The sequence below is a fragment of the Cyanistes caeruleus genome, chromosome 9 (genome assembly GCF_971803275.1).
Source record: "Cyanistes caeruleus chromosome 9, bCyaCae1.hap1.1, whole genome shotgun sequence".
Lineage (NCBI taxonomy): Eukaryota > Metazoa > Chordata > Aves > Passeriformes > Paridae > Cyanistes > Cyanistes caeruleus.
The window spans coordinates 2,706,169-2,733,571 of record NC_141709.1 but is presented as its reverse complement, the minus strand read 5'-3'; the positions used below and the strand labels follow the sequence as shown (position 1 = coordinate 2,733,571).

At 47.5% G+C, this 27,403-nt stretch overlaps 1 protein-coding gene and 1 long non-coding RNA gene across 3 annotated transcripts in view; one reads left to right on the top strand and one right to left on the bottom strand.

Moving 5' to 3' along the window:
* The window catches only part of KLHL20 (kelch like family member 20), a 25,685-nt gene extending 2,614 nt beyond the window's left edge, over positions 1-23,071 (bottom strand). Inside the window, exons 1-11 of one of the 2 annotated variants that reach the window (XM_086842504.1) lie at positions 22,967-23,071; positions 21,102-21,162; positions 14,016-14,589; positions 9,855-10,013; positions 8,696-8,790; positions 7,386-7,501; positions 6,411-6,594; positions 5,174-5,317; positions 4,844-4,977; positions 3,461-3,669; positions 1,117-1,223 (exon numbers count right to left, since the gene is read on the bottom strand). In XM_086842504.1, the coding sequence (XP_086698630.1) occupies positions 1,117-1,223; positions 3,461-3,669; positions 4,844-4,977; positions 5,174-5,317; positions 6,411-6,594; positions 7,386-7,501; positions 8,696-8,790; positions 9,855-10,013; positions 14,016-14,589; positions 21,102-21,124 (1,745 nt within the window). In that variant the 5' untranslated portion in view covers positions 21,125-21,162; positions 22,967-23,071. Of the gene's footprint in view, positions 1-1,116; positions 1,224-3,460; positions 3,670-4,843; positions 4,978-5,173; positions 5,318-6,410; positions 6,595-7,385; positions 7,502-8,695; positions 8,791-9,854; positions 10,014-14,015; positions 14,622-21,101; positions 21,163-22,966 lie in introns of those variants that run through there. The other variant, XM_086842503.1, reaches the window with a different exon arrangement.
* On the top strand, positions 23,057-27,403 carry LOC147651438 (uncharacterized). The gene is made up of 2 exons (XR_015273949.1): positions 23,057-23,343; positions 23,423-27,403. It is a non-coding gene; the product is annotated as an uncharacterized LOC147651438 (long non-coding RNA).

Below are 27,403 nucleotides of genomic sequence, written 5' to 3'. Positions count from 1 at the left end.
TCGTGCCCTTCTCTCTCAGAACAGCAACTGCTGCTTGTTTTGACACCAAATTTCTGTCAAATAAATACTTCCTGCTCCCTGTCTGGTAATGTGCAAGATAGAAGAACTCTGTAGGCTGTAGCTGACCTTAGGCTATGTTTTGGGTAACACAGGACTAGGCTTAGTCCTCACAATTCAACTAATTTAATTTATATTTCTAAACCCCTACATTCAGCTGATGCAACCAAGATATAACACATCCCAAGCACCATCTGTTGACTGCAATGGTGTCTGCATTTCATTGGGATATCAGATCCCTACACACTCCAGCTGCATATTCCCCTCTGTGCCACTGGAGTCTGCTGGCAGGAACAGGAGAAGCAAGTTCTCCCAACAGCTTTGTTAAAGCCAAATTGCATCAGAATCGTTTCTCAGTCAAGCTGCACAAATAAAAAATATCCTTGAGATACAAAAGAAAGGGAAGACCACAGAAGCTGGTCACCCATATTGAGTTCAGTGAAGAAAAAAAAAACCACAAGCCTGTAATACCTTGAATAATCTCCCAAACTGTGTGAATGCCTGCCAGGCAGTAACTCCTAACTCTGGACTGTCACAGGGAGTAGCTGAAACCATTCCACTAAGGAATCTGATGTATGTACTACTCTCTCCTCAACAGTTCAAAAGATCCTTATATATAAAGGGTTAATTTTGATCAGCAATTTCCTATTATTTGTCTCAGCTTGGACATTCTTCCAGTGGCTGAATCTTGCTGATTTAAAAGGGAGTAACATCATGTGCTTGAAGTGTTTCAGCTCCTTCAAAAGGATTCAGAAATCACTGCCTCAGCTTGGAAGCAAGAAGTGAACAGGCCAAATTCTACATGGGGGCTGTGAGCTCCTTTTGCTAAGGACAAGCTCAGGGAAGCAGGAGAGACTCAGCCCAGAATGAACAGAAGGGGCAAACTGGGATATTTTTCAAAATGTGATTCTTTTTTGCAAGGCAAGAAACCAGAATGGGAGCATTGTGATGCTTCTACCCCACTCAAGTTCTCTGTTATGGTGTGTACCACATCCCTAATTTGCCTGGGACAGCTCCAGCTGGATTTCACTGTCTGACTGTCACCCAAATTCAAGTTACCTCCACGTGTTAGCATCTGGATCAAACACCTCAATGGTCTTCAGGTACGTTGTGCCATCAAAACCCCCCACTGCCATCAGCTGTCCATTCACCACGGCCAGGCCAACCTGCAAAACAGCCATCAGACAGCAGCTACTTAGCTGGGATGTCCTGAAATGAAGGGTTAAAATGAAAATATTAATAGAACTATTTAATAACCATGCTTGGTGATAGGCAGTCTGCAGGAGAGGGTTGGGTTTTTTTTCCTTTAGGCACAAATGAAATACCCAAAAAAATGAGACATGGAAAGTTAAATGTGTATCTCAGAATACAGAATCTCTCAAAGAAGAAGCAAAAGGTTTCCTTTATTGCCAGCTACAAGAAGTAGTACCATCTGAATGATGATAAATACATGAGAGTCCAAACCTTTTTCATAAAAAAATTACGTTCTGGACTGAAATCCTTCCCCAAGCAGAATATCTACCAGCCCACAACACTTGGTTAAAGTAGCAGAACCACAGGTAAGACCCTGATCCCAAACCTCTCAGACTGGGGCTTGGACCATCTGTAAGCAGCCTCCAGACTTTCTATTTAGCCTTTCTGCAGAAGCACAAAATCACTGAAACATCAAACACATGATCACTTCCAGTGGAAAACGTGGAGTATAACAGAGAAAAGAGAAGGTACACACTGCAAAATGTTCCCCTGTTTTGGCTTTGAGGAAGTCAGAAGAGCTGCAGGTACAGCTGCAGGTGTTCAGCAGTTTCCATAGAAAGCAAAAACAGAAGCAGCTGATAAAAAGTCAATGTCTAATGAGAAACTAAAGTGGACAGTGCTGGACAGCTCACTCTGTGCATGGAGAACAGAAATGAATATGTGCTCTCTGCCTCCAAAACCAGTGGTTGCTCAAACTGTGATTCATCCTTGCCTCAGCAGACACTGGAACACTAACACACAGACAGCACTAACCCTCTCTTCACTACATAATCCAGTATCTAATTATAAACATTCACATCACTTGCATCTCCCCAACCACGATGGCTACGGAAAACACTGCAGTAATCGATTGTTCACAAGAAAGCACCACCATCAGCAGCTGCTGGGGACATGCTGTCACAGGATTCAGTCAGGAGAGGCAACAGCCTCAGTGAAAGCCCAGGAACCCTGTTCCCACACACGCCTCCAGGCAAGGAGAGTCTGCTGGGAATATGTATCTAAACACGTGCTAACCCAATTTCCCAGCTTTTTCCTCTGAGCAAGTGGGTGTTTTCACCTCCTTATTCATCCAGAGAGATCCAGGTACTAATTTGATAGCGTCCTTCAATGGTATCTCATACCAAGTACAGCTATGTCACCTAAAAGCTCCTCTGCTTCAAGCTTAGTTGACCACATATAAGGGCCCAAAAATATTTAAGAACACCCTCAAATGACTCATTTCCCCATCCTAAACAGCTGTTTGTGGCGTGACTTGGCTATCTCTTCACCCTGTAGCCCTCCTAGAGAGCTTTTCTGCAAACCTTTTCCCTCAAAGAAAAGAGGTGAAGATGCAGAGGAAGCAGGAGAGCCCCGTGAGAAGGCTGACACTTTTTTTTTGACACAGTTGTGTGCCCTCCCCACAAGCAGAGTGACAATGACACCCTGCCCTGTGCCCTCCCCACAAGCAGACTGACACTCTGCCCCAGGCTGTCCCCACTTGGTGACAAAGGGAAGCGGGGGTGGCACTGGAGCAGTGCCTGGACATGACACAAGGACAGAGGGGTGAGCCCGAGGGACATGGGGGATGGCCTGGGGACAGGAGCCATCCCAGAGGGGACAGGAGCCATCCCAAATCCCAGTAGCATTCCCAGGGAATGGCTATGGAACCAAAAGGGCTGTGACTTGGGTTGGACCTCTGTCCCAACCCCATACCAGGGATCCTGACCCCAATCCTGGGGGACAGATGCATTTCCCAGGGGTCCTGGCCCCTATCCTGAGCATCTTGACCCCATGCCAAGTGTCCTTACCCCAATCCCGGCCCCACAGAAGTGATCCCAGGGGTTCTGATCCCAATCCTGAAGGTCTTGACCCCATCCTGGGGGTCCTGACCCCAATCCCAGCCCCACAGAAGCAATTCTGGGGGTTCTGACTCCAATCCTGAGCATCCTGACCCCATCCCAAGTGTCCTGACCCCAATCCCAGCCCCACAGAAGTGATCCCAGGGGTTCTGCCCTCAATCCCAGCATTCCCAAGGGTTCCAGCCCCACATCCTGGTGGACGGGAACATTCCCAGGGGGTGCCGGTGGTGGCACTGGAAGGGTCCCCACCCTCATCCCGGTGTTCCCAGCCCCACATCCCTTGGTGGACGAGCCCACCAAGCCGCACTCACCCCGCTCCGCCGGGACGTCATGGCCACCACGGGAGACCACTGGTTGGTGCGTGGGTTGTACCTCTCGGCACTGCTGAGCTCCGTGGTGTCATCCCTGCCTCCCACGGCGTAGATCATGTCCTGGTACACAGCACAGCCCAGGTGCTTCCTCCTCGTGCCCATGGGGGCTATCGTGTGCCAGCGGTTCTCCTGGGGGTTGTAGCGTTCCACTGCAGAGGAAGGGAAAGTCTTTGGTCAGCAGGGCTGGCAGACAGAGAACTTTTGGGCCCAATTTGTACACACCAAAAATGCCATAAATCTGTTTGTTCTCTCTTTTCTTCCAAAGAACTCTTGCTAGTCTCTCTCCTGTCTCTGGCATCAACCACACTCAGATCTTCACTCAAGAGGGATCTGGCAGTGCTACAAACTGAACTGCAGCAGTTTTACCTTTGGCACCTTCCTTCCTGGTCACCAGCCGGCTGAACAGTGAGCCAGCAGTGTGCCCTGGTGGCCAAGGAGGCTAATGGCCCCTGGCCTGGATCAGGAATGGTGTGGCCAGCAGGAGCAGGGAGGTTGTTCTTCCCCTGTATTCAGCACTGGTGAGGGCACACCTCGAGTTCTGAGTCCAGTTCTGTACCACTCAGTTTAGGAAGGACATTGAGGTGCTTGAGTGTGTCCAGAGGAGGCAACAAGGCTTGTGAGGGGAACACAAGCCCTGTGAGGAGCAACTGAGGGGGCTGGGGTTGTCTAGCCTGGAGAAAAGGAGACTCAGGGGTGACCTTATCACTCTCTACAACTCCCTGAAAGGTGGTTGTAGTCAGGTGGGGTCGGTCTCTTTCTCCAGGCAGCAGCTGACAGAACTGGAGGACACAGTCTGAAGCTGTGCCAAGGGAAATACAAGTTGGATATTAAGAAAAAGTTTTTTACAGAAAGGGTGATAAAGTACTGGAATGGTCTGCCTGGGGAGGTGGTGGAGTCACCATCTCTGGATGTGGCACTTGGTGCCATGATTTAGTTGAGGTGTTAGGGCTGGGTTGGACTTGATGACCTTGGAGGTCTCTTCCAACCTTGTGATTCTGTGATTTCTACAGCAAAAGTGACTGCTGTAGGAATTTACAAAAAATAAAAAAGTGCTTGCAACTGCTATGCAAACAAGCTTGTATTCAGGATGTCCTTGCATTCAGGGCATACTGCCAAATGAAGCACTGAGAAAGTAAAAATATGACACACAACCAGGTAACAGGGGCTCACAAGTCTGGAGAGTGAGTTATTGTACGGAAAAACAATATTTAAAAAAGAAAAAGCTCCACAAACTGATCACTAAGATATTCAACAGCCATCTGGGGACATGATGGGCTCCCAGGACAAGCCCTGACTGGGATTAAGGGACAGCAAAAGGCATACCAGTATTGAGAGGAGATGTTCCATCAGAGCCTCCCACAGCATAGAGGAAGCCTCCCAGCACAGCCACCGCCACTCCCAGGCGCCTGGTGCTCATGGAAGCCACTCGAGTCCATTTGTTTTCTTTGGGATCATACCTGGCAAAAGAATAAACACCAGAGCTGAGTGAAGTGCTGACATCTTCACAAAGGGGCAGGAAGACTGACTTTATTCTCCCCAAACAAAAATCCCTATCTCCTCTCCAGCTCGTCTGCATCAGCTGCACCCTCTAAAAGAGAGCCTTTTTCTTGCTGTGCCCCACTCTTCTTTGGCTTTTTTGTAATTAATATGTACCTCTCCACAATGTTGAGACAAGAGACACCATCCTGGCCACCCACAGCATAGAGGTAACCTCCAAGAACTGCTACTCCAACACTGGTCCTGCAGGTGCTGGTGGGAGCCACATCACTGCTCCACTGATTGGTCTTTGGATCATACCTGGGAAAAAACACACCAAAAAGCACAAATTACCTGCTTAGGTCTGCTTCAGACTCTCCCATGCTTGGGAGCTGTACTAAGGCTGTGAAACTTGCCTATCCTGAGCTCCAACTGCAACACAGCTCTTTGTAAGCTGGATAAAAGCCCTGAAGTGATACAATGCATCCAGCACGTGTTATTCCAGGGATGTTCAAACTGCAGGTTGGGATGAATCAAGCTGAAGATCAAAGGCTCTGGTTCCTGAGAGAGACTGGCTGGCGTGTGGTAACTTGCAGCAAAGAGCAGCAGCCAGAGTTAACTCTGCTCTGTTCCCTGCAGTTCACACAGGAACTCAGCCAGCACTGGGACTTCCAGATAAAATAAGAAGGAACAAGATGGACTTGAGAATGCAGAGACAAAGAAATACAGTGCATAGCAAGGAAGTGCAGGACGTGGGAGATACAACACTAGGGGTCATGATTTGGGAAGTTGGGAGCATTCAAGGAGATAGGTGGAAAGAAGGGGAGGCTCAAGGTGGGAGAAGATATTTGCACAGCTCATTGGGTTTGTTACAGGGCCAAGATTAGGAGTAGTAGGAGAGCTTGAGTCATGTGGCTTTCAGGCATAGGAATTGTCCTATGCAGCTCCCAGAAACAGGAAGCTTGGTAAAACTTGTTTGACTTTCATCTTTCAAAAGCCGAAAACTGACCCATTTTAATTCTTCTATGTGCCAAGGATTCTTAATTCTCAAGTTGCCACTTCAAAATAAAATTCCAGGATCTTTCCCTCAGCATCTAAGAAATGCTCATTGTAACCTCACCTTCCTCTACAAGGCTAAAAACAAACCCGCAATTGGAAGGAAGGTTAACCAGGATCACCACTCCTTCCAACAACACACCCAGTCCCATCTCCTAGAGATTCCTTCCTTATCCAGAGGCTTTGGTTCATCCCATTAAGCTGGGATAATGTGACACAAAGTGTTCTGCACCAGGGGTGTGCAAGGCAGGAGGAAATGAGAACACACTCGGCAAAATGAACTCGTTCTTAAGAGGCTGCACCCAGGTTTAAACATTCAGAGCTGAAACTCTGCACAGGGAGCCTTATGGAGACCTACCTTTCCACGCTGTTAAGATAAGAGGAGCCGTCGTGGCCTCCCACAGCATAGAGGAGGTCATCCAGGACGCTGACCCCGACGCCACAGCGCCTCTTGCTCATGGAAGCCACCATCCTCCACTCGTTGGTCTGGGGGTCGTAGCGCTCCACGCTGGAAATCGCGTCCCCGCTGCACCAGCCCCCCACTGCAAGCCAAACACCAAGAACACGGTCACAACAACACTCACAAACTGCCTGTGCCCCTGGCACAAATCACCCCTTCAGACTCGTCTCTAAGTCACTCCCTCTGAAGTTTGTAATGCCAAAATAGAGTGAGATTTTCAAGAGAATGAACTGAAGTTTGGAAATGCTGCGGCACTCACAGCACCAAAGGAATCACATGAGCAAGAAAGCATAATTTAACTTAAGCTTTCAAATATTAATGCACAGGTCACATCAGAAATAGGCTGTGAAGACTTTATGGGAACAACACCACCAGAAAATCCTGCTTGGGGTCTCCTGGCTTAAGCCAGCAGGGAAAAATACATCAGAATCAGAACATCCTGAGTTGGAGGGATCAAAGTCCAACTCCTGGCCCTGCACAGGATAGCCCCAAGAATCCCACCACGTGTCTGGGAGTGCTGTCCAAACGCTTCTGGAGCTCTGTCAGGCCTGGTGCTGTGACCACTGCCTGGGAGAGTCAGTTCCAGTGCCAGACTCTACTGTGGCAAAGAACCTTTATCTAATAACCAGTTTAAGCCTCCCCTGACACAGCTCCAGGCCATTCCCTCAGGTTCTATTGCTGGTTACCAGAGAGCCGAGATCAGCGCCTGCCCCTCCTCTTCCCCTCAAGAGGAAGCTTCAAACCATGATGAGCTCTCTTCTCTCAGTGTCTTCAGGCAGAACAGACCAAGAGATCTCAGCTGCTCCTCACATGGTCCCCTCTAGGCCCTCCACCATCTCCTGCTGGCACCACACACACCTGCAGGGCACACACCTGCAAACAGCACCTCTCCACAGCGGATGGGTTTGCGCGGCCTCGTTCGTGGTCCCTGCATCAGTGGCCGCTCTTGGGGCAGCAGCAGGTAGTTTTTGGCTTCATCCACCAGATCCCTGTGCAAGACAGGAAAATATTAACCCCCAGAGCTCAGTCTCTGGAGAAGGGGCGAATCAGAACTGATGGGAAGAGCAGCCAGCACTAGTCATGCACCTCAGGTATTCACAAGTTACACGAGAAGAGCTTGAACAGCTCTGGTTAAATGCACTCTGTCACCCAAATACTCATCGGTTGTTTAAAAGCCACTGACACAGTGACAGCAGCAAACCAGCACCAGTGCTTGGCCAGAGTTAATAATAGATATAGCTTGCTATAAAAAGATTGATAAAAAAAAAATCTATGACGAGAGATTTGTCAGGCTTACTGTGCAGAAAAGAAAAACCCAGCCTGCCTCAAGCTAAAACTTAACAGTCAGTGGTTTTGCCTCAGAAGAGAACAGGAGTTGGAAAGCACACAAATACATAATACACACATGACCAATAGATGGAGATAGTACCCTTCTGATGAATATTTTCTCCATCAGCTCTGGCCAGCTCACACTGTCCATCCATTCATAACTTGCCACCTGGACTAATCCTAATATTCCAAACCCTTGAATAAAACAAAAAAGAACAAAAAAGTCCTCCTTCCCTCTACAGATGTAGAATTCCCCCAGTATGAATGCTTATTCAAGAAGAGAACAATTTAGCCTATGCCCTGATCTTCTTTACCATATGCACAAGATAAACCATGTGCTTCGTGGGTGATACAGAACTCTGTAGAACCAGAAAGGTGAGACTCATGGGAGGAGGAAATGACAACTTCCATGCATTATCCTTGTGGGAAAGAACAGACTCTATTCCCAGTGTCCAATACAGTTATCAAAGTGCAGACATTCTACACAGAAAAACTACTTTGGGTCCCACTGAGATCATCATGAAAGCCATGCAAGTGCTAAGCTGTAATAAAAGGCCATGACTAGAGAGGGGGAAAAGAAAGGCAAAATGAAAATCAGTATACTGAAAGGTCTTTTACCAACAGTCAAACTTCACACTCAAAGTCTGCTTTTTCACTGGAAACTTGAAAGAACAAAACAACTTCTAGGGCACACCAGTGACTATTATGCAAACAGAAAACTATTTTTCTTGTTTCTCCTATCCTCCCAGCTGCCAAAGATGAAATTGTGAAGCATCACCCATTTACCAGTGACAAATGAGCACAGCTTCAGAGGACAACATAATCCAATTCTGTAAATGGCTGAGGAGATTTACCTGCATTCCTCATCGCTCTTAATGAGTGGATCAGAACCCACTGTACCCACAAGAAACTTGGGACTCAGCAGGGGCAGGCGGACGTGCTGCAGGACCTAAAACACAAACCAGAATAGCTATGGTGAAACCACAGATACCCAGAGAGATGCCAGAAGCCACATGGAAAGCAGCAGAATTTTAGTTAAATGTAGCTTGTCTCCCAGCACGTTTGCCTTTTCAATATTGCAGTTTAGACACCCAGCAGAAAATCAGTGTTCAGAAAGGGACAATCCACTGGATCCATTAATAGCTGAAAACAAGGTCACAGCTAGAAACCTTTAGAAAATGACAAGATGTCAAGACATCTGCCTGAACAGTAATTAAGTTAGTGGTTTTATCAACCTCTCTTAAACCTGAGTGGCATTGCAGAGTGGATGAACAATAAGAAATAACATGTCTTTCACAAGGGTTTAGAATTTGAAGGCCCAAGCATGTACAGACAGAGGCAGACAGTTATAAAAGCATTAAAAGCTGCCTTGAGAAGAGCAGCTTTTTCCAGTTTGGTTTGTTTACTTAAAACCATTTTCAAAAGCTTTCCAGTAAATAAAGTTGCATTTAATGTCTCTTTCCAAAGCAGAAACAGCGAGGCAGGCAGATGCTCACCTCTTTTGATCAGCCAGCCTGAGACTTCAGAGGCTTTGGGCTGACAGCTTTGTCAGAATGGGTTCTGCTCTGTGAAATGCCTTGGCTTAGATGAGGCATCACATTCCAACAAAACCATTCTGACAAGCTCCTCAGTAACATCGTGAGGGCTGAGGCACAAATCAAGCAGCAGAGCTCAAAGAAGCACCGCAAAGCAAGACAAGCCTTTTCTTCTCCACTGTGGTTTTGATACGACTCTCCAAGCAGTGCAGGCAGGTTTGTCTGGACAGACTGCTGGAGTGAGCTCGTTTGGCAAGTCCTAGCTGGGAAAAATCCAGCAAAGCCCCTAATGAAGGTTCTAGCCAGTACAGCTTCCAGCCTAGATGAAGGGGCAGTGCAAGCCACCTAACACAGGTGGGAGTCAGAGAGAATTTTGGTGGCTTTACGTCATTCAGAAGCGCTCTGGCACCACCCTACCATCCCTCATTCCTCTCCCTGTGGATAAAGCAGCCTGGAATGTCACTGTGGCTAAGATTACCTGTGGCAGCTGGGGTCTCCTCTCCTGGATGCTGTACTTGACCCAGGCCATCACGGCGTTGAACACCTGCTCTTCGCTGCGCACGTTTAACTCGTCACTGGATATGATGTCTATGAGCTGGTTGGCAGGAAGCAGCATGAACTCCTCGCTCTCCATCACCTGGGAAAGGTAGAGGAAAAAGGAAGGGAGTGAGGACAAAGCATCAGAGCCATTCACTACTCCAGCACCTCATGGACTGACCCAGTAAAAAGCCAAATCCTCATCAGCTCCAACGCCAACAGATGTGAAGGGTTTGCTGCACACAGCATCCAGCAACGTAAGAAGACACTTCTAGATGGGCATGCCTTTTACACCCTTTAACACTTTTAAAGGGTTAAACCACTGAAGGCACCGATCAGGTTTCAAAACCCAGGAAAAACAAAGCCTTTGTTTAAAATCAGTCTCCTTGTTTGCTGTGTCTAATACATAAAGCAGAAATAAAACCGCAATAAATACGTGACTACAAAGCGGCACTGGAGTGCAGAGATTCACGAGGAAAGCAAAACAGAGTGCAAAAATAAGAGTCTGAAACAAGTTACCAGAGGCATTGCAGGGAACACAGAAAGCCTGATTTGTGGCAGAACAGAAAATATTTCAGGAGACTCATCTGATCCTGCCTCTTCCATTTGCTCTAAATATACACATGGAGTGTGCAGTAGTCGAGATGCACTAAAGAGGGAACCAGAGCCTCAGAGCCCCTAAGGACTGATCTCTTGTGAAAGTCAAGCCACTGACAAACACATTAATTCCTTCAGCATCCAAGATAGCAACCAAGTTTCTCAGGAGGCCTTGGCTGCTGCTGGAGGACTGCTCACACAGCATGAGTCAGTCAGACTGCCCTGGGAGCTCACACACCACCACAGCTCCTGCACACACACCAGGCAGATGGGAAAGGTGCAAGAATCAAAATTAAAACTGGAGAAATGGCCTGATTGATAACTGCCAGCTTGCCTTCCCTGAAAGCATTCCTAGTCTGTAGCCTGCAATTTCCAAAAGGTTCAAGGATTGAAAACAACTGAAAGCTGGCTTGTCCTTATCATCTGCGACCACACTAGAATTCCACGACTTATTTCACAATTTGCTGCATAAATTAAAGAAAAACACTCTTTTGACGTGATCATCTCAACAGCAGTCAGCTGTGCAGTCCTTTTAATTACCTGAAGAAGTTATTTAAAGGCACTGAACAAATATGCAGGGATTGCCAAGTTACTGACAACAGAAAATATTGTAGAAAAAGAACAGAGAGGACAATGAGATCAGTTACCAGACTTGGTTCTTGGGTACACTCAACTTTTGGGGACAGTAAAGGCCACAACAAGGCTGACCCACACACTCCTTCAGCCTTTAAGCAGGAACTGGGTTGGTCATTAAAGATCTTTATCAGCTTTTTTTTCCACAGTCTCCCTTCCTCCTTCAAAGCATATGTGTAAACTTTAGTCTGATAGCTTTTAAATGCAGCTTCAGAGTCTGAAACCAGCAGCTGTGGAAATTCTTGAGCTAAAGATGCTCATCCAGTCTCTCCCTTTGACCCTCAGGACAATCAGTTGCATTGATGGCCTCACAAAATTCAAAGCACTCAAAGCACTTCTTTAAAGCAAATTATTACTACTGTGCAACTTGTTAGTTTACATAGTAAAACAAATTATTATTTTAAATGCTTTGGCTTAATTTGGCTTAATTATCAGGACACTCATAATTACCTGACTAATATTAATGGTCTATTCGACTGACTTGCTTAGTGGACAAGAATTGGCTGGACTTCATTTCCTCTGCAGCATTCCTGTACATCAGTGCTTTTACAAACAGAGAGAATTCATGTCAGACTATACAGTATGGAGAGCAATTTTTGTCTGTTGATAAAAGCACAAGTCGTCCGTGCATAAATATAATTTATCCCGTCACACAAATGTTAAGAGACAAAAAAATAAAAAAATAAAAATACAAAGGCTGTTCTTCTACAGTGGAATTGTTAATAGAACCATTTCACATTATATGCACAAAATCCACGAGGGGTTATAGGCAGCAAATTAAATTGGGAGGAATGGAAAAAAAAATTGAAAAACATTTTACCAAGAAGTTAATGATGTAATGCAGCAGTACACATAAAATTGACTAGAAGCAGAGGTTAGCACAGCAGAGGACATGGAGCAATTCAAACTGCATTCAAAGTAACTGCATGGGTTGGCCTGGTGCCTGCTGCTTAATATTTCACGTTGCCATCCAGGAAATTCCCAGCTCACGTTCCCTTCTGGAAGCTTGGAGGAGCAATGACCACACAGCCTCTGCATAGGAAGGCAAATTTTTTATCAGTTTTCAACCTCCAAAGTGGAGGAAGGTTAAATAGACAAGTGCCTGGCTTCCCCCAGTGATCACCAATCCACTCTCCAGATGGCAAATACTGCCAGAGTGGAATACAATCCCAAGGAGCAGCACCACTGACGTTGTCTGCAGAGAAACAGTGGAAGCAAAAAAAGTGATTATTAAGGATGAAGAGCTGCAGAACTCCTGGGGCATTGAAATGGACACCAAAACCTGCCCAGGCCAAAGGAGTAGTGCTCTAATCTAAGCCTCTGTTTTCCAGAGGCTGTGTTTAAGTTAAGTCAATTATAATTTGCATCATCTTCGAGGAAGAGTGTTCTTTTCTCTTCTGCCTTCACATGCTTTAACAGGGATAAGGAGGACAGAAAGTTGTCTTCAAGGGGCTGCAAAAGAAAAGAAGCCCATAGCAAGCAGCTCTTAACAGCCAGCTGCATGTATTAGTGCTAAAACATTTTAAAACAAAACTGTCAAGCTGCTAAAATGTTATTTAGAGGCTTGTAACCATGCCCTACTCCTGTAATAACAAGATCAAATAACCAGTAAAACAACCAAGGACTGAAAATAAACAACCATCTGGATAGCATCTTGCTCTCCCCATCCCAAAAAAAAGAGAAAAAAAACCCAGAAGAAAAGATGTGCAGAGCAAGCACAGAGCCACATGAAGTGTCCAGCTAAAATGTAGGAGTCTGGGAAACCACCAAGTTCTGTGAAAAACAAACTCATTTTAAACAGCAAATTCTATTTGGTTAGAAAATATATATTTAATTGCAGCTTTTGGAGTAAACTGATGTGTCCATAGTTAGATACCAAGAATTGCCTTCACTGTGTCCAAGCCGTGTTCTGCTGTGCTGCTCCCACTCAGATTTTTCTCAAGTACTGCCTGACTGAAATTAATCCAATTTAAATCTGCTTCTTGCATGTCAGAAAAAAAGAAAAAAAAACACGAAAAGAGACAAGCTGCCATCACTCACAGCACTTCCATGCTGCTGCTTCTCTGGGGAAACTAAATTAGCACCAGGAGTTCCTGGAGTTCCTCCCTTTGGAAAGGATTTCCCTGTGAAGCTGGTGGGAAGAGGAGATTTTTCTGCAGCAGTTCAGTAAAGACCCACTCTTCTCTGACTATTGCTCACACAATCCTTAATTATTATGTTGATCCTTCTCTGAACCAGCTGCTGGCTTTTTTTTTTCCGCCAAAAAATCATCTAGGCAGAATTAACAAAGGAGAGAAACTTTATAAAGGTCAGCTACAATATTACACATCTGAATTATTTTCAGACAGCTTCTGCTGAATAATAGATGCAAAACTCTAGTTCTGCTACAACAAGGGATTTGAAGACTCCCCTGAGGCAGGCTCACGCTCCCCCAAACACCCAATCCCAGAGCTCAACATCAAATATTTTGGGTTCTATTGATGTGTTGTCCTTACTTTTTAACACCTGCCTCCCCTCCAACCATGTAGAATCCAGAATATTTCTGAAAGAGGAGTGGAGTATCAGACCATTGTGCGGGCAAGACAGATGCAATGCCAAATCCACCTGTGCCCACGACCTTGCCTCCCACATAGCGCTCACCACACATCTTTCAGAGAAGAAATGCTGTGGATCACATACAAACCACCGGTACAACACAGTCCTGCCATCTCTTTCTTCCCCACTTAACATCTGGTGCCCATCACCATCAGGGCACAGAGCAGGTGTGTAAAGGCAGGATTTGGAAAAAAGGACCAAAAGGAGAGTTGCTGAAAGCTCTCACAGGTCACGTTGACGCATTTTCCATCACAATTCCAGCACAACAGCTCCTTACCTCCTGGAAGTTGTGCTGTGTGAATTTGTCGGCAATCCTCAGCAGTTCCCGGCACGAGTGAGTGTCAGCAAAAGCCCGGATACCCAGGCAATTGGAAGGGTCCAACTGTCTCTTGAGGAACTCGCAGCAGGCCTCCTGGATCTCGGCCAGCTGGAGAAGGCAAGCAGCTGGCAGCAAGGTCTGGACATTTCCCTCTTCCACAGTGATCTGCGAGGTGTAGGCGAAGTCGATGAGCAGCTCCATGGCCCGCTCGTCGATGTCCCTGATCACGACCTCCGTCTGCCGCGACTCCGCCAGCTCCCCGGTGAACATGGCTCGGAAGTAGGGGCTGCAGGCCGACAGGATCACCCTGTGGGCGTAGATCTTCTTGGCCCCCACTACCAGCACCACATCGCAGAGCTCCCGGTGCTTCCGCAGCAGGTTGATGACCTCCAGGGTCTGCCGGGGGTGCTTGTCGGAGATGTAGGGCATGCGCGCGGGCTGCGGCACCCCTTCGGGCAGCTTGTTGGGGTCTCCGAGGGTGCAGCGGCTGGTCACGTCCATTCCGGTCTCTCCTGGGCGAGTGCTGGCACACCTGCAGCGCAGGAGATAAAAATACACCACCATGGTCAGGGGATCCCAAAGCCAGCTGTGCTCCAAAGCTCCGCAGCTCGCGCCGAGCACGAGCGGTGCCCGCAAGTCCACGCCAGGACGTGAAAACAAGCACGTGACCACATGAAAGAGGAATCCATCTCCAAGCAAAGCTTGCTTAGAAGTAAACAAATGCCAACTTGCAGCAGGCTTCTATTTATTGCTATTTTTATACGCTTTCTATGACACACGGCTGTAATATCCAGCTACGCATACATATTTATGAGCTGAACCTCGCCGTAGCCTCGTGTGGCAAAGGCACATTATCCCCATTTCACAGAGTGACTCAAAGCACAGATTAGCTGACTTACCTGCTGTCAAGCGCTGGAGTTTTCTTTGACAGAGCTGGAGATGGATTCCCATTGCAAAGAGTTCCAGCTCCGTGATTTAACCAAACTTCCCTGCTCTTCTACCTGAGTTTTTAATGGGGTCACTCATCACTGTAGTGTCTGAACACACTAAAGTGTCACACAGACTTCAGGAGCTCGAGATGGCCTTCAGCATCCTTCAGGTTCACAGAACACCCATTTTAATCATCACCTCTTCAATTATTTTTGAGTTATGGAGGCTCCTGACTCAATCCACCCTCCCTGGCACGTGTCAAAAGAAGGTTAATCTTCCCCAAGAATGGCGGAAGGCAGGCAAAACCAAATCAAATCAAACAGGAAAAAGATAAAACAAGTCTCCACCACTATCAACCTACCAAAAAAAATGAGGAACAGAAAGTCAGGATGGTAACTTTAGAAGAGAAGAATAACTTTAGAATACATAAACTAAATTACTGGCACAGAGAGGAAACACAGTATCTTCCCAGTTCCACATGTAATTAAAGAAAAACCATGACACTGCTGCCTCTTCCCACATCAAAGGTAAACTATCACTTAGAGCAATTAAAGAACACTGAGGAAAAGATCAGAATATTGATGGTTTATAGCCACTGGAAAGGTACTGGAAAACCCAAAACATGCTGGCCACTACCAGTTTTTCTCCAATGCACTGGCATTTGTGAGCTGTCACTCTGTTCATATTAAGAGTTAAAAAGAAATTAAGCTTGGCTTTGCCACGGCTCAATGCAATTTGCAGCAGGCTTGAAGGAAAGGAATAAAAAAACCTCACATCTTTTCCTCTCATTATTATGTCAAATGCACTTTCTAAGCACTGAGAAACCAGTCTCTTTGCAGCAATTCAAATTATTCACTTGCACCTTAGCCTGTTTTCCCATTCCCTCCACACCCTCTCCTTGATCATCATATTCAGATGTTTTAGACCATTACTTCTTCCTCCTATCTTAGCTACACAGATCCAGCTAGGGCTCCCCTCTGGGTTTTGCTGCTTGCTCCTGCTCAGCCTCTGCACCTTAAATGCCTTGGGTTTTTGTCCCTGCTCCATCTTTTTTACATCCATCACCGTTCTCCTTTCCTGACACCTCTGACAAATCCTTCTGCTGTTCCACTGCCTCTCACTCCCCTCCACCCACTCCTGTCCCTCACAACCCAAATTCACCTTTGGGGGGGTTTGACAATCCTTCTCAAAGCTCTGCCAAGTTCCTTGCATAAACTAAACTCCCCTTGCAGCAATACACACAAACCACAATTAATGGTACCCCTACAAAAACCCTAAGAAACCTTGGCTGAAGATTAATTTACCTAATTGGCTTATTTTCATAGTCCTTAGCAGCCAAGGCCAGAAGGTAAGTAATTTAATCCCTCTACTAAAGGATGGAGAAAGGTGGTGACAAACATTCCCCTGCAGAGTTTGGCTCTTGCTAAGCAAGCTAAGTCGATTTTATTGTGCATTAAGTGTTTTGAACTGTGTCAAACCAACCCTTGGAAAGAAAAAAAAGAACACAATAAGAGCTCTTTTAAGACACATGCTACTACAGTTCTGGGCAGTTTGTCTTGACCAAGCTGTCAGTCAAAGCACAGAAGAAGCATTCTTCAAATAATAACCCATTTCATGTAACTAGAGCTCAGAAGAGATGGTGCACATCCAGGACAGGGCATCCTTTTGGAAAGCACACAACCTGTGACACCTGTAGGTTTTCCTCAAAGACATCTCCCACTAAAAACAGCCCTAAAGCAGATCCCAGGGTGGCACAGGTTCTAAGCACAGACAGACTGGATTAAGGCCATGCTGCCAGAAGAAATACACAATATTCCTGCCAATCCCACAGCCCAAGACTCCGTGCAGGACAATGTCCAACGCAGGACAATGGGATGTACCATCTTATGCCACAGGATTACTTGGCCAGATTTAGGCAGTAGCCCTTGTCTTCCCTAACCAGGACAGAACAGGATTTTCCTGCCCAAATGAGGTCTTGCTGAACACATCTTTAACTCACTGAAAAGGTGTCTGGTTAGCAAGAACTGAAGTCACTCCTGCAGTGTTCCCACCAGCATTTATCTGAGAGCCCGCATTGTACCCAGCCTCCTTACTCCTGGGGAGAAAGTGCTGGTTAATGATTAAAAAAGACTGAATGGATGGAATAAAGAGTAACAACCAAACCAGCGCTCATGATTCATCCAGAACTTATCTCTGGCTGGTGCAGAAGCCAGTGATCAATTGGCTTAAGAATTTCCAAGCTGGATCAATCCAGATGCTTGATGTGAAGCTTGGTGGGTTGCTGCTACACACAGGCACACAAGTGTGAATTTAAAGGACATGTCTGCTGGCTTGTGTCTCCAAGAGGATCATAATTCCACTGCATTATGTGTGCATTATGCATAAATATGCACAGAGAACGAAATGATGAGTCAGTAGCTTAGAGGTGTGAAAGACAGAAGGCAGCACTTGATTCTCACATGGCAGGGGAGCTGCCTCCCCACACACAGAACTCAGAGCTGCTCCTGAATAGCCAAGGTGATTAAGGAGGGCTGAGGATCCAGAGAAAATGTGTGTGTGCTGGGATAAAACACTCACACCCAGCTATGCAGATATTCTGGGATTAGCTTCCATCAAAATGCAGGGCTGGGGAAATCAGCAAATACAATAGGATTAAGAAAGGGCTGACAAAGGATCAGTTTTTGTAGCACACTGCTGAGAAGTACAAATGGGAACACAGGCAGTCTGCAACACTAAGTCAGCTAAATAAACAGGCTGCTCTGCCTCCATTTTATCCTGCTATGCCAGGGCCCAAAACTTCATTCATTATTAGGGGCATCTATGAGACATCCTTCCTACAGCAGCTCCTCAAAGGTTCAAAAAAAATACCTGATAACACACACCTACGGAAAATCCTCTCCCATGCTGTCACAAGGGCATCTTAAGTTTCAAATCTGCATTTTTTTAAGACAATGTGTGTTTTAGCACAAGATTACAAACAGACCTTTAACACAGTTCAGCAGAAAACAACAGGCTGACCTAAGGCTTATGAAACACATCTCAGGCTAAAAACACCAACTGAAACCCAAAAATCATACATTGCTGGTGTGGATTTCAGTAGCAAGAGATTTTAGTAGCAAATAAAAATAACAAACCAAATGGGTAGTGATTTCTGTCAATACCTTGATTTGAAATTAAGAAATAATTCCTATACTCATTACAGAGGTGCAAGAACAAGGGCCATTGATTTGGCCCAGCCCTTGGCAACACAAGTCACCACCACAACACAACAACCAAGTAAATGGAAATGCTTTATTGTGGCATCAGTACTCTAGGAATTAAGTTAGCTAAAAATCTGACTATCAGGAAAAATACCACTGATTCATTTTCTTGCCTAGCTAGCAAGGTTTCAGTAAGCTATCTCAACAAAGTTATGCAAGCAAGCAGATAAACCTGACTGAAATGCTATTTTACGTTACACAAAAGGAAAACAGCAAGGATTTGGTGTATTTGCCCCGATTCACATTGCTTGGTTTGATTTCTACTAACCAAGCCCAGAAAACTCAGTTTCACCCTGACTCATTCCTGGAGTCTTCCAAAACCTTCCTGAGCCTTCTGTAGTTTGTTTTGGGCAAGAGCTATGTCCAGGTAGTTGGATAAGCTCCTGAGTGCACCATCAGGATCTGAAGCCTCCTTCCTCCTGCCGGGTCTGGCTGCTCAAGCCTGCTCTGATACAGCACTGCTGTAAGCTGGGAAAAAGCTGCCAGGAAAAAGCTGGGTGAGAAGGAGCTGGGAGAGCTTCCCCAGTTGGTTTGGGAGCTGCTCAAGCCCTCGTGCCTGAGCTATGTTAAAGATATGTCTGCACCTGACTGCACCTACCCATTCTGAGCTGCTGAGCTGATTTCCCTGCTTCCTTCCTCACCCCTACTTGCCCGAGGAGCCCAGGACTCCTGGCTGGCCCTGGCCATCAGATCTGTTCTGCCCTCCTTGTCTGGGTGCTGTTGGGACCATGCCCTTCACTGAGAGATCCCTGTGCCTTGTTTTTCCCTTCAGCAAAGCCACACTCTCTTGCTTCTCCCTGAGAGTGAGCAAGAACAGCCTGCCACAACCACCCCTTCATTCCTAATGCAGGGCAAATCCTGTTTGCAGCAGCAATTCGTGTTCCCTACTATAATCTTGACAGGAATAGCTGGAATTCCTTGTCTGTTCAAGCTGTTCCTCCTCCCCTCTGAATGCCATACACATTTGATACCATCTCACCGTGTTTATTAACCCACTACTGGCCAAGCCCCACTCCTCTCTTTGTGCATTTCCTACCACAACCCTCACCTGTGAGGTGTTAAATTGGCTTCAGAGCCCTGAGTAAAAGGATAAAAGAAAGTGCTCTGCCATCTGCTTAGCTGGAGTTCATAGGAAGATCTGTGCCCAAAATCCAATCAGGAACCTTTTATCATTTTCTGCTAAGACAGGCAAGAGGAGGAGAACAAACAGAAATTTTAACAACCCACACTGAGGCCCTTAAAACAGGCAAGTATATTCAAGAACTGGAGTCCACAGCTCACAGCAGAGATGTGCTTGTCAGGCCAGGCTGCAGCAGTAATAAAAAACCTCCACTTCTTCAGCTCTGTGCTGCTGCCCACCACAAAAACTAAAACTGTCTGAGTGGCAGACAGAACTTCCACAAAAGCAAGTCCAAGGCCACAAACCCACATACAAACACAGGAACTCCAGCATGTGAATTCTCTGCCTCAGTGCAGAAAACAGCAGGCATGGAAATGAGTTTAGAACATCAATTTCCCCATCAGGAACACACAAAAAGTAGGGAGAAAACAAGAACACAAGCCAATCTAATCACCAGTTTTATGTCATTCTGCCAAAACATATTGATAAATGGAGCACAACATCAAAACCTAAAAAGCTGTGGGTTTATGTTGGTTAAGATTTAAACAATCTCCATGCAAGGCTACGATGAAAGAGAGCTCATCTGCTATTTAATCCATCTTGGAGGAAAAGGAATTCACTGTAAAAGTCACACACAGCTCCTCATAGACCAAACCACATTTCTTATCATGGTAAAACTGGCAATACTCTGGCTCAGTGATGCTCCTGTCACATCCCAGGTTTACTCACTGCTGAACTGCAGCAGCGGCACAACAAATTAAATTCATGAAAATCCATTTAATTAAAACACCATCATGCCATTCTTCAAGGGTTTAAGTGACTACTTCTTGCCTCCTTACACAGAACCCAGGCTAATGGTTTCTGTGGCTAAAAATGTTCTATACATTCATCTATGGTTACAAGCCTTGCCTTACATGAGTGAATACAGATTTACCCACAATAAAGTTTTCCTCCTTTCAACATCCCGAAGAGCACAAACAGACCAAGCAAGCTGCATGAGCTCTCTCAAATTCATTTAGAGGTGAAGAACTTCAGGCAACTTCACTTCCACATAGCCTGCATCATGTACAGAAATGTATTTGCTGTTAAATTTTGCTGTGGGATTGCCATCAAGCAAAGAAAATCAACAAGAACTAGCAGAGAACCTTGTTTGCAAACCTGTCATCATGCTGAATTACTGTGACAACTTTTTCTCTATATGAGAGAGAATGTTTTTGACACAACCACAGCAAGAACTCCCCTGAATTAAACTTCAGCTGCATCTCCAGCTCATTAGAACTGAGGCAGCTGGCATCCATAATTAGAAAAGGAAATCTCCTTTTCACCCAAGACCTCACCAAACTCCTTTCGTTAAGGGAAAAATAATGCCCCTTGGAAATCAAGTGTAAATTTATTCCCAGGCAGTTTATTTTCCACAGTTTGAATACCTAAGTAATTAAATGCTGAATTTTAAATATGACAGCAAACGGGGGAAGTGGAAAAGGGGATGGAGAATTACAGTAGCTTGTCTTCCACACTCTTTCTGAAAGACACCTGGTCTTGTAAATGTTGAAAACTAAATACATTTAAGAAAGGACTAAAAAGGAATGATTTATTTCCCAGCTCTCCATAGCCAGGCTTTTTTTTAAAAAAATCCAAAACCACACAACATTTTACAGTCCAGGCACGTACAAAACCAACTCACATGATTTATCCTATTTGGGGAAGAGAAGAATAATTGTTTTTGTGTCTTACCTGCGCATTGGCTTTCCGTCCATGCACCGTGAAGAGAAACCTTCACCCTACACTCCAAGACCTGATCCAACAGAAGAAAAAAAAAATAAAAAAGAGGAAAGAAAGGTGATTTCTGAATCAAAAGAACCCCTTTTCCCCTCTTCAGTCTCCCTCTAAAAGAACAGAGCTGCCCATAACTACATACTAAGGTGCCTTTAAGCTCTTATCAGTTATAAATTCAGAGCCCAGCTTAACAACACCTGGGCTGCAGAGAATAAAGCAGAAAGAAACATCACCAGCATTAAAAATATTTTCACCACAGCTGCACAAAGATTCCTCACCAAACAGAACACACACATTATGAAGTCAGCAAACTGCCTGCCTCCATGAATCCTTAAAACTATTTTACCAAAGGCAAAGATATCTGAAGTAACAGGGTGCTCACTCTCACTCCCTGCTCGGAGCCAGGAGGTATCTCTCCCTCACACATTTAGCAGAGATTTAAGGCAGGCTGGCACCTAATAAACAGCACAGTGCTGCTCACCAGCTACACTGCAGAGCCAGAATTTGATAGAAGATAAAACTTGTGTCTGGAAATTGAAGATAACTGTGCCCCAGAGGTAAGAGGGATGCTAATAATGCTACTATATCTGCAAAGATGAATGATGCTGCCTGATGCTCACTACACTTCCACTCCAAATATGCATTTTCTGAGAGTAATAACAGTAGCAAACTGCACAGGCCTTTCATATTCAACCACTAACTTCTAATTCTAATGTAAATTAACCCTTTTTACAAGGGCATTGCTTGCCCCAATTTCATTTTCGATAGCTATTCACTTAGGAATACATTTAATTCAATTATTATTCAAAGCAGTAAGCCTAACTTTTTATGAAAAAAAGAAAAAAATTATTAAAAGAACAGAGAGGTGTTCTGCTTCCACACTGATAGTCACAGGCTTCTACCCCTCCAGAAACGGAGTGAGAAACGGGAAACCACTGAACTGTGGGAAAAGCAATGACAGAATGAGAATGAATTAAACCTTAAAATAAACGCAAGCAGCATTCAAAAGAGGGAAAAAATATTAAATTTAGGGAGAATAAGATCATTTTCGGAAGACTGAGACGGTCATATCGGAGCCCTGCATCCAACAATAAGCAAAATATTTTTGGCACAACTGAAATTAAACTACAGAAGTGTTACAGCCGTGTTCGGCTACGTGAAGGAGAACCTTATTTTACACGCAGCACTCCCTAGGAGCATTATCCCAGACACACAAGCGGAGCTAGCTAGTGAAGAATAAGCTCAGACTTGCTGTCTGTCGCAAAATTACTCAGGTTCACAGCTCCCTGCAAATAAAGCGAGGCAATTCCTGCCGGTTAGGGCACCTCATCCCGATTCCGAGGCGAGCTCCAGCCGCGCATCCCCGCATCCCGCCGGGGCACCGCCGGCTGTCCCGAGTGCCAGCGGCCCCCCGGAGCTCTCGGCACACCCAAGGGAACGTGGACGAGGCTATTCTTAGCCCCCCGATTGCATCAGATTTAATCCCCTTAAACCCACGCTGAAAGCCGGCGAGGAGGGGAAAACACACACAGGCATAGGCGCACGCACAAAATGAAGGCATTTAAACCGCGCTGTCCGCGGGGCAGCAACAGGCTGAGGGACGGCTCTGCCAGCAAAGCGTGGCCCTGGAGCCCGTGGCACAACTCGGCTCTCCCGGCGGCAGCTCCTGCGGGACCGGCACCGCTCCCCTCCGCCGGGCCCGGCCCAAGGGCCGCCCCGAGCCGAGCCCAGCCGAGCCTCAGCCCGCCCAGGCCGCGGCGGTGCCCGGGCAGCGCTCCCCGGCCCACCCCGCGCCCCCCGGCCCGCGGAGCCGCCTCACTCACGCCGGGCGCGGGCTCCTCGCCACCGCCGAGCCGCGGTCCCGCAGCGCCGCCCGAGCGCGTCCTCAGCCGCAGGAAGCGGCCCCGGCCCCCGCCAACCGCCGCCGAGCCGCGCCCGCCCCTTCCGCCCCCGGAGCCGCCCGCCCGCCGCAGCACGGCCCGGCCCGCCCGGCCCTCCCGCCGGGCCGCGGTGTGCTACCGAGTCCCGGTGGTGTGGACCTGGGCTGGAACCCGTGTGCTACCGAGTCCCGGTGGTGTGCACCTGGGCTGTAACCCGTGTGCTACCGAGTCCCGCCGGTGTGGCCCTGAGCTGGAACCCGTGTGGCACCGAGTCCTGGCGGTGTGGACCTGGGCTGGAACCCGTGTGGTACCGAGTCCCGGTGGTGTGGCCCTGAGCTGAGCCCGTGTGGTACCGAGTCCCGCCGGTGTGGGCTTGAACTGAACCCGTGTGGTACCGAGTCCCTCCGGTGTGGCCCTGAGCTGGAACCCGTGTGGTACCGAGTCCCTCCGGTGTGGCCCTGAGCTGGAACCCGTGTGGTACCGAGTCCCGGTGGTGTGGCCCTGGGCTGGAACCCGTGTGCTACCGAGTCCCGGTGGTGTGGCCGTGACCTGGAACCCGTGTGCTACCGAGTCCCTCCGGTGTGGACCTGGGCTGGGCCCGTGTGGTACCGAGTCCTGGCGGTGTGGCCGTGACCTGGAACCCGTGTGGCAGCAAGTGGACAGAGCCACCACATGCACAGGGCCCCGTTGGATCCTGTCATAGGCTCAGAATCATCAAGGTTGGAAGAGAGCTTTAAAGACGATACCGAGGAGTCCGGTCATGCAGCCAGCAGTGCCACTGGATCCGCTAAACCGCATCACCCAACACCACCGGGGATGGTGACTCCAGCATCTCCCTGGGCAGCCTGTCCCAATGTCTGACCACCCTGACAGTGAATTGATTTATTTTTCCCTAACATCTGCATCTCCCCTGTCTCAGCTGGGCCGTTTCCTCTTGTCCTCCCAGCAGAAGAGACCGAGCCCAGCTGGCTGCAGCCTCCTGTCAGGTGTTTGCAGATAGCCATGAGCTCCCTGAGCCTCCTCTTCTCCAGCCTCAACACCCCCAGCTCCCACAGCCACTCCTCATGTGCTTTCTAGATCCTTCACATGCCTTGTTGCCCCTCGCTGGACACACTCCAGCACCTCAATGTCCTTTTTAAAGTGAGGGGCCCAGAAGTGAACGCAGCACTCGAGGTGCAGCCTCAGCAATGCTGAGTACAAAGGGATGATCACTTTGCCAGTCCCCTTATCCTTCCATAATTCCAGATTAACGCCACTTCTCATTCTCAATGGGTAATGCATTTCTCGCTGTGCATGAACTTCACATATGCTGTGATTTTGGGGCTGTCCTGTGCATGAGGAGACATCATGAACATGTGTAAATATCTAAAGATAAGATGATGGAGCCAGGCTCTTAGTGGTGCCAGCCACTCGGATGAGATACACAGAAGGCTCCACCTGGTTAGAAGGAAGAACTTCCTTGCTGTGCAGTGATCAAGCACTGGAACAGATTGCCCAGAGAGGTTATGGAGTGTCCCTGGGCAGATATCCCAGACCCACCTGGATACAAAGCAATGCCCTGTTCTGAAATGGCCCTGCTTGAGCAGGGAGGTAGGACCTGATGACCTTCTGTGCTCCCTTTCAACCCATTCTGTGACTCTGTGCAGTTGGATTTGGATGATCCTTGTGGATCCATTCAAACTCAGAATAGTCTGTAATTCTGTGAACTTCTGGCTTTTCTCTTAACATGGGTGACCATTTTGCCCTTGTGTCCCTGTAAGGTGACAGTGCCCAGTGCCTGCCCATGGCCCACTGGGTTCCTTAGAACCTCCAAGGCTGGTGGGATCACACCTGGAGGAAGAGCAGATGTTTGGGAGTGGCTGGATAACAATGCCAGCTGGAGTGTTTTCATCCAGACAGCAGTGGATTCCCTCCAGGATGACAACCACAAGGTTCCTGTGGTAGGGGTTTCTCCACTTCCTATGCCCTCTTCCTCTTGCCTGTCCCCAGAGGTGTTCCCAGGGCCCACAGGCATCCCAAAAGCCAGGAATCTGTCTCCCTAAATATGACAGTCAGAGCATGTGGTACATCAGACGTATCTGTGAAACTCAGCAAAATTCCTGCTAGGAGCAGCCAACTTTCGGAATCTTCTTGCAAGGCTCATATCAAGGGGTTTTAGTGTTCCTGTGGCATGTGTCCTTTTGGTACAAAGGGCATCCAGGGCAGGGATGTCAGCTGTTTGTGAGCTTCCAGAATGCGTGTGTGCTCTGGGACACATGGGAAAATTGGGGTGAGAGAGAGCAGGCACCCCACAGGTGCCACATTCCAGGAGGAGGCCATCGTTGCTGGGGCACAAAAATGCCCACACCTTGTCATGGAGAGCGTGGCCTCTGACCTGCCCTACTGACTGGGCCAGTTTTGGAAGTACCTTGCCCAGGTGGACACGTCCTGGCTGCTCTTCAAGGCCTGGAAAGCTGTGGGCATGCTGGGCCTGGCTCACACTGCCCTCAGCATCTGGAGAAATGTGCAGAAAAACAAGAGATGGGCGAGCAATCTAAACCAGTCACACAGGAAGGGATGGGATTGTGGGGTGCTGTGTGGCCCTGTCATTTCCAGGGATGGGGACAGCCAGCTTCACATTCCACGAGGACAGACTGCCAGGCAAAGTGCACCTTCCCATGTTCCCAGCTGTACAAGATGAGAGCCAAAACCGTGGTGATGCTCAGGACAAAAAACATGCCAATGCTTGGGGCCACCAGGCTTTTGAACCTTTACCTGCAAGAGCTCCAGCACTGCCAGAGGAAAGCAGCAGCAGAAGTTTTGAAGTTCCCTTGAGGAGGTACAAGGGAGCCAAACACAGAAGGGATAGAGCACCAGCTCCTCTCCCAGCTGAGAAATGTTTCAAATTCAGATTGGCTGAGGTAGGAAGGCTCCTGGAAGCTCAGTTTGTTCAAGCCCATGCTCAGGTGTCTCAAACCAGCTGCCCATGAACTTCTGCAGTTTTGATAGCTCAAAGAGACTCTACAACCCCTCTGAACAAGCTGTGCCAGTGCTCCCTTACTCTCCCAGCAGATGTTTCCTGATGTTCAGAGGGAACCTCTTCTTTTTCAGGTTGTGTCCATGTCCAACCACTGGCTGTCTTTTCACCTTCCCTCCTGCTATTCATATACATTAAGAGGATTCCCCCTCAGCCTCCTCCAGTCTGAACAATCTTCAGTCTCTACATCTTTCCCCACAGGAGAGATCTTCCAATCTCTTCATCTTCATGACCCTTCAATGGACTTTCACCAGTAGCTCCTGTACAGGAGAGCCCAGAACTGGACACAGCTGAGCAGAGGGGAAGGATCACCCTAACCCAACACTTCCCCTAAAGCAGCCCAGGATACCATTAGCCCCTCTGCTGTCTGGCTCCTGGACAAGCAGGACCCTCACAGCCTGTGCATTCCAAATGTCCCAGCATGTTCTGGCAAGTGGGATCATTCTTCCCCAAGTGCAGGACTTTGCAATTCCCTTTGCTGAACATCAAGATGTTTCTATCAGCCCATTTCTCCACCATGCAGATCTTCAGTGCAGATGTCAGATGGGCTGGACCTAGTCACACCTTCCACCAGATCTCACACCACTGATCACCACAGTCTAGGACCAGTCTTTCAGCCAGTTTTCCACCTCTGGGTTTATCCAGCCCATACATCGACAGTGCAAGGACATTACAGGAGATCCTATCAAAAGCTTGACTCAAGCCAAGCAGACAACATGCCCTGCTCTTCCCTCACCACCAAGCCAGTCATTTCTTCAGAGGGTTAGCAGGTCGTTTAAGCCCGACTTCCCCTTCTTGCATCCATGCTGACATCAGGTGTTTTGCCACAAACTGATTTATCCCTTTGCTAAAAGCAGTCCCCCTTTGCCTGGCACCCTGCTGGTGCCACTTGGCCTGTGAGGTCTTTTGATGACTGTCATTAATTCATTAATTGAAGATACTTACTGGGAAAGGCTGAGTTTGTCCACCTCTGCTGTTCTGAGAGCAGAGAGGTCTCACAACAGCACCCCAAGCCACAGGTGCACCAGGACTTGCTGTGTGAGTGTGACAGCTTGATGTCTTGAGACATTTTGGGGTGCATGTGTGTGAGGAAAGGGGCAGGACAGCCTTGCCCTGGTGAGGTAATGCCCTGCTCTGCATATCCCCCACCCTAGAGTCTGTATCCCAGCCCTGCAGTGGCTGCCAATCCCTGCCACACCAGAGGCAATGCTCCACACCTGCCCCTGGAGCCCTAACCAAGCTCCTGAGTGGCCAAATGACTGGAAAACCCATCTGGGCAAGGGCTCAGGAAGGCTGAGGAATAGCTAAAACTGAACTCGAGGTGAGCACCTTGGAGTTTTATCAAATTAAACATGTCTGGAATC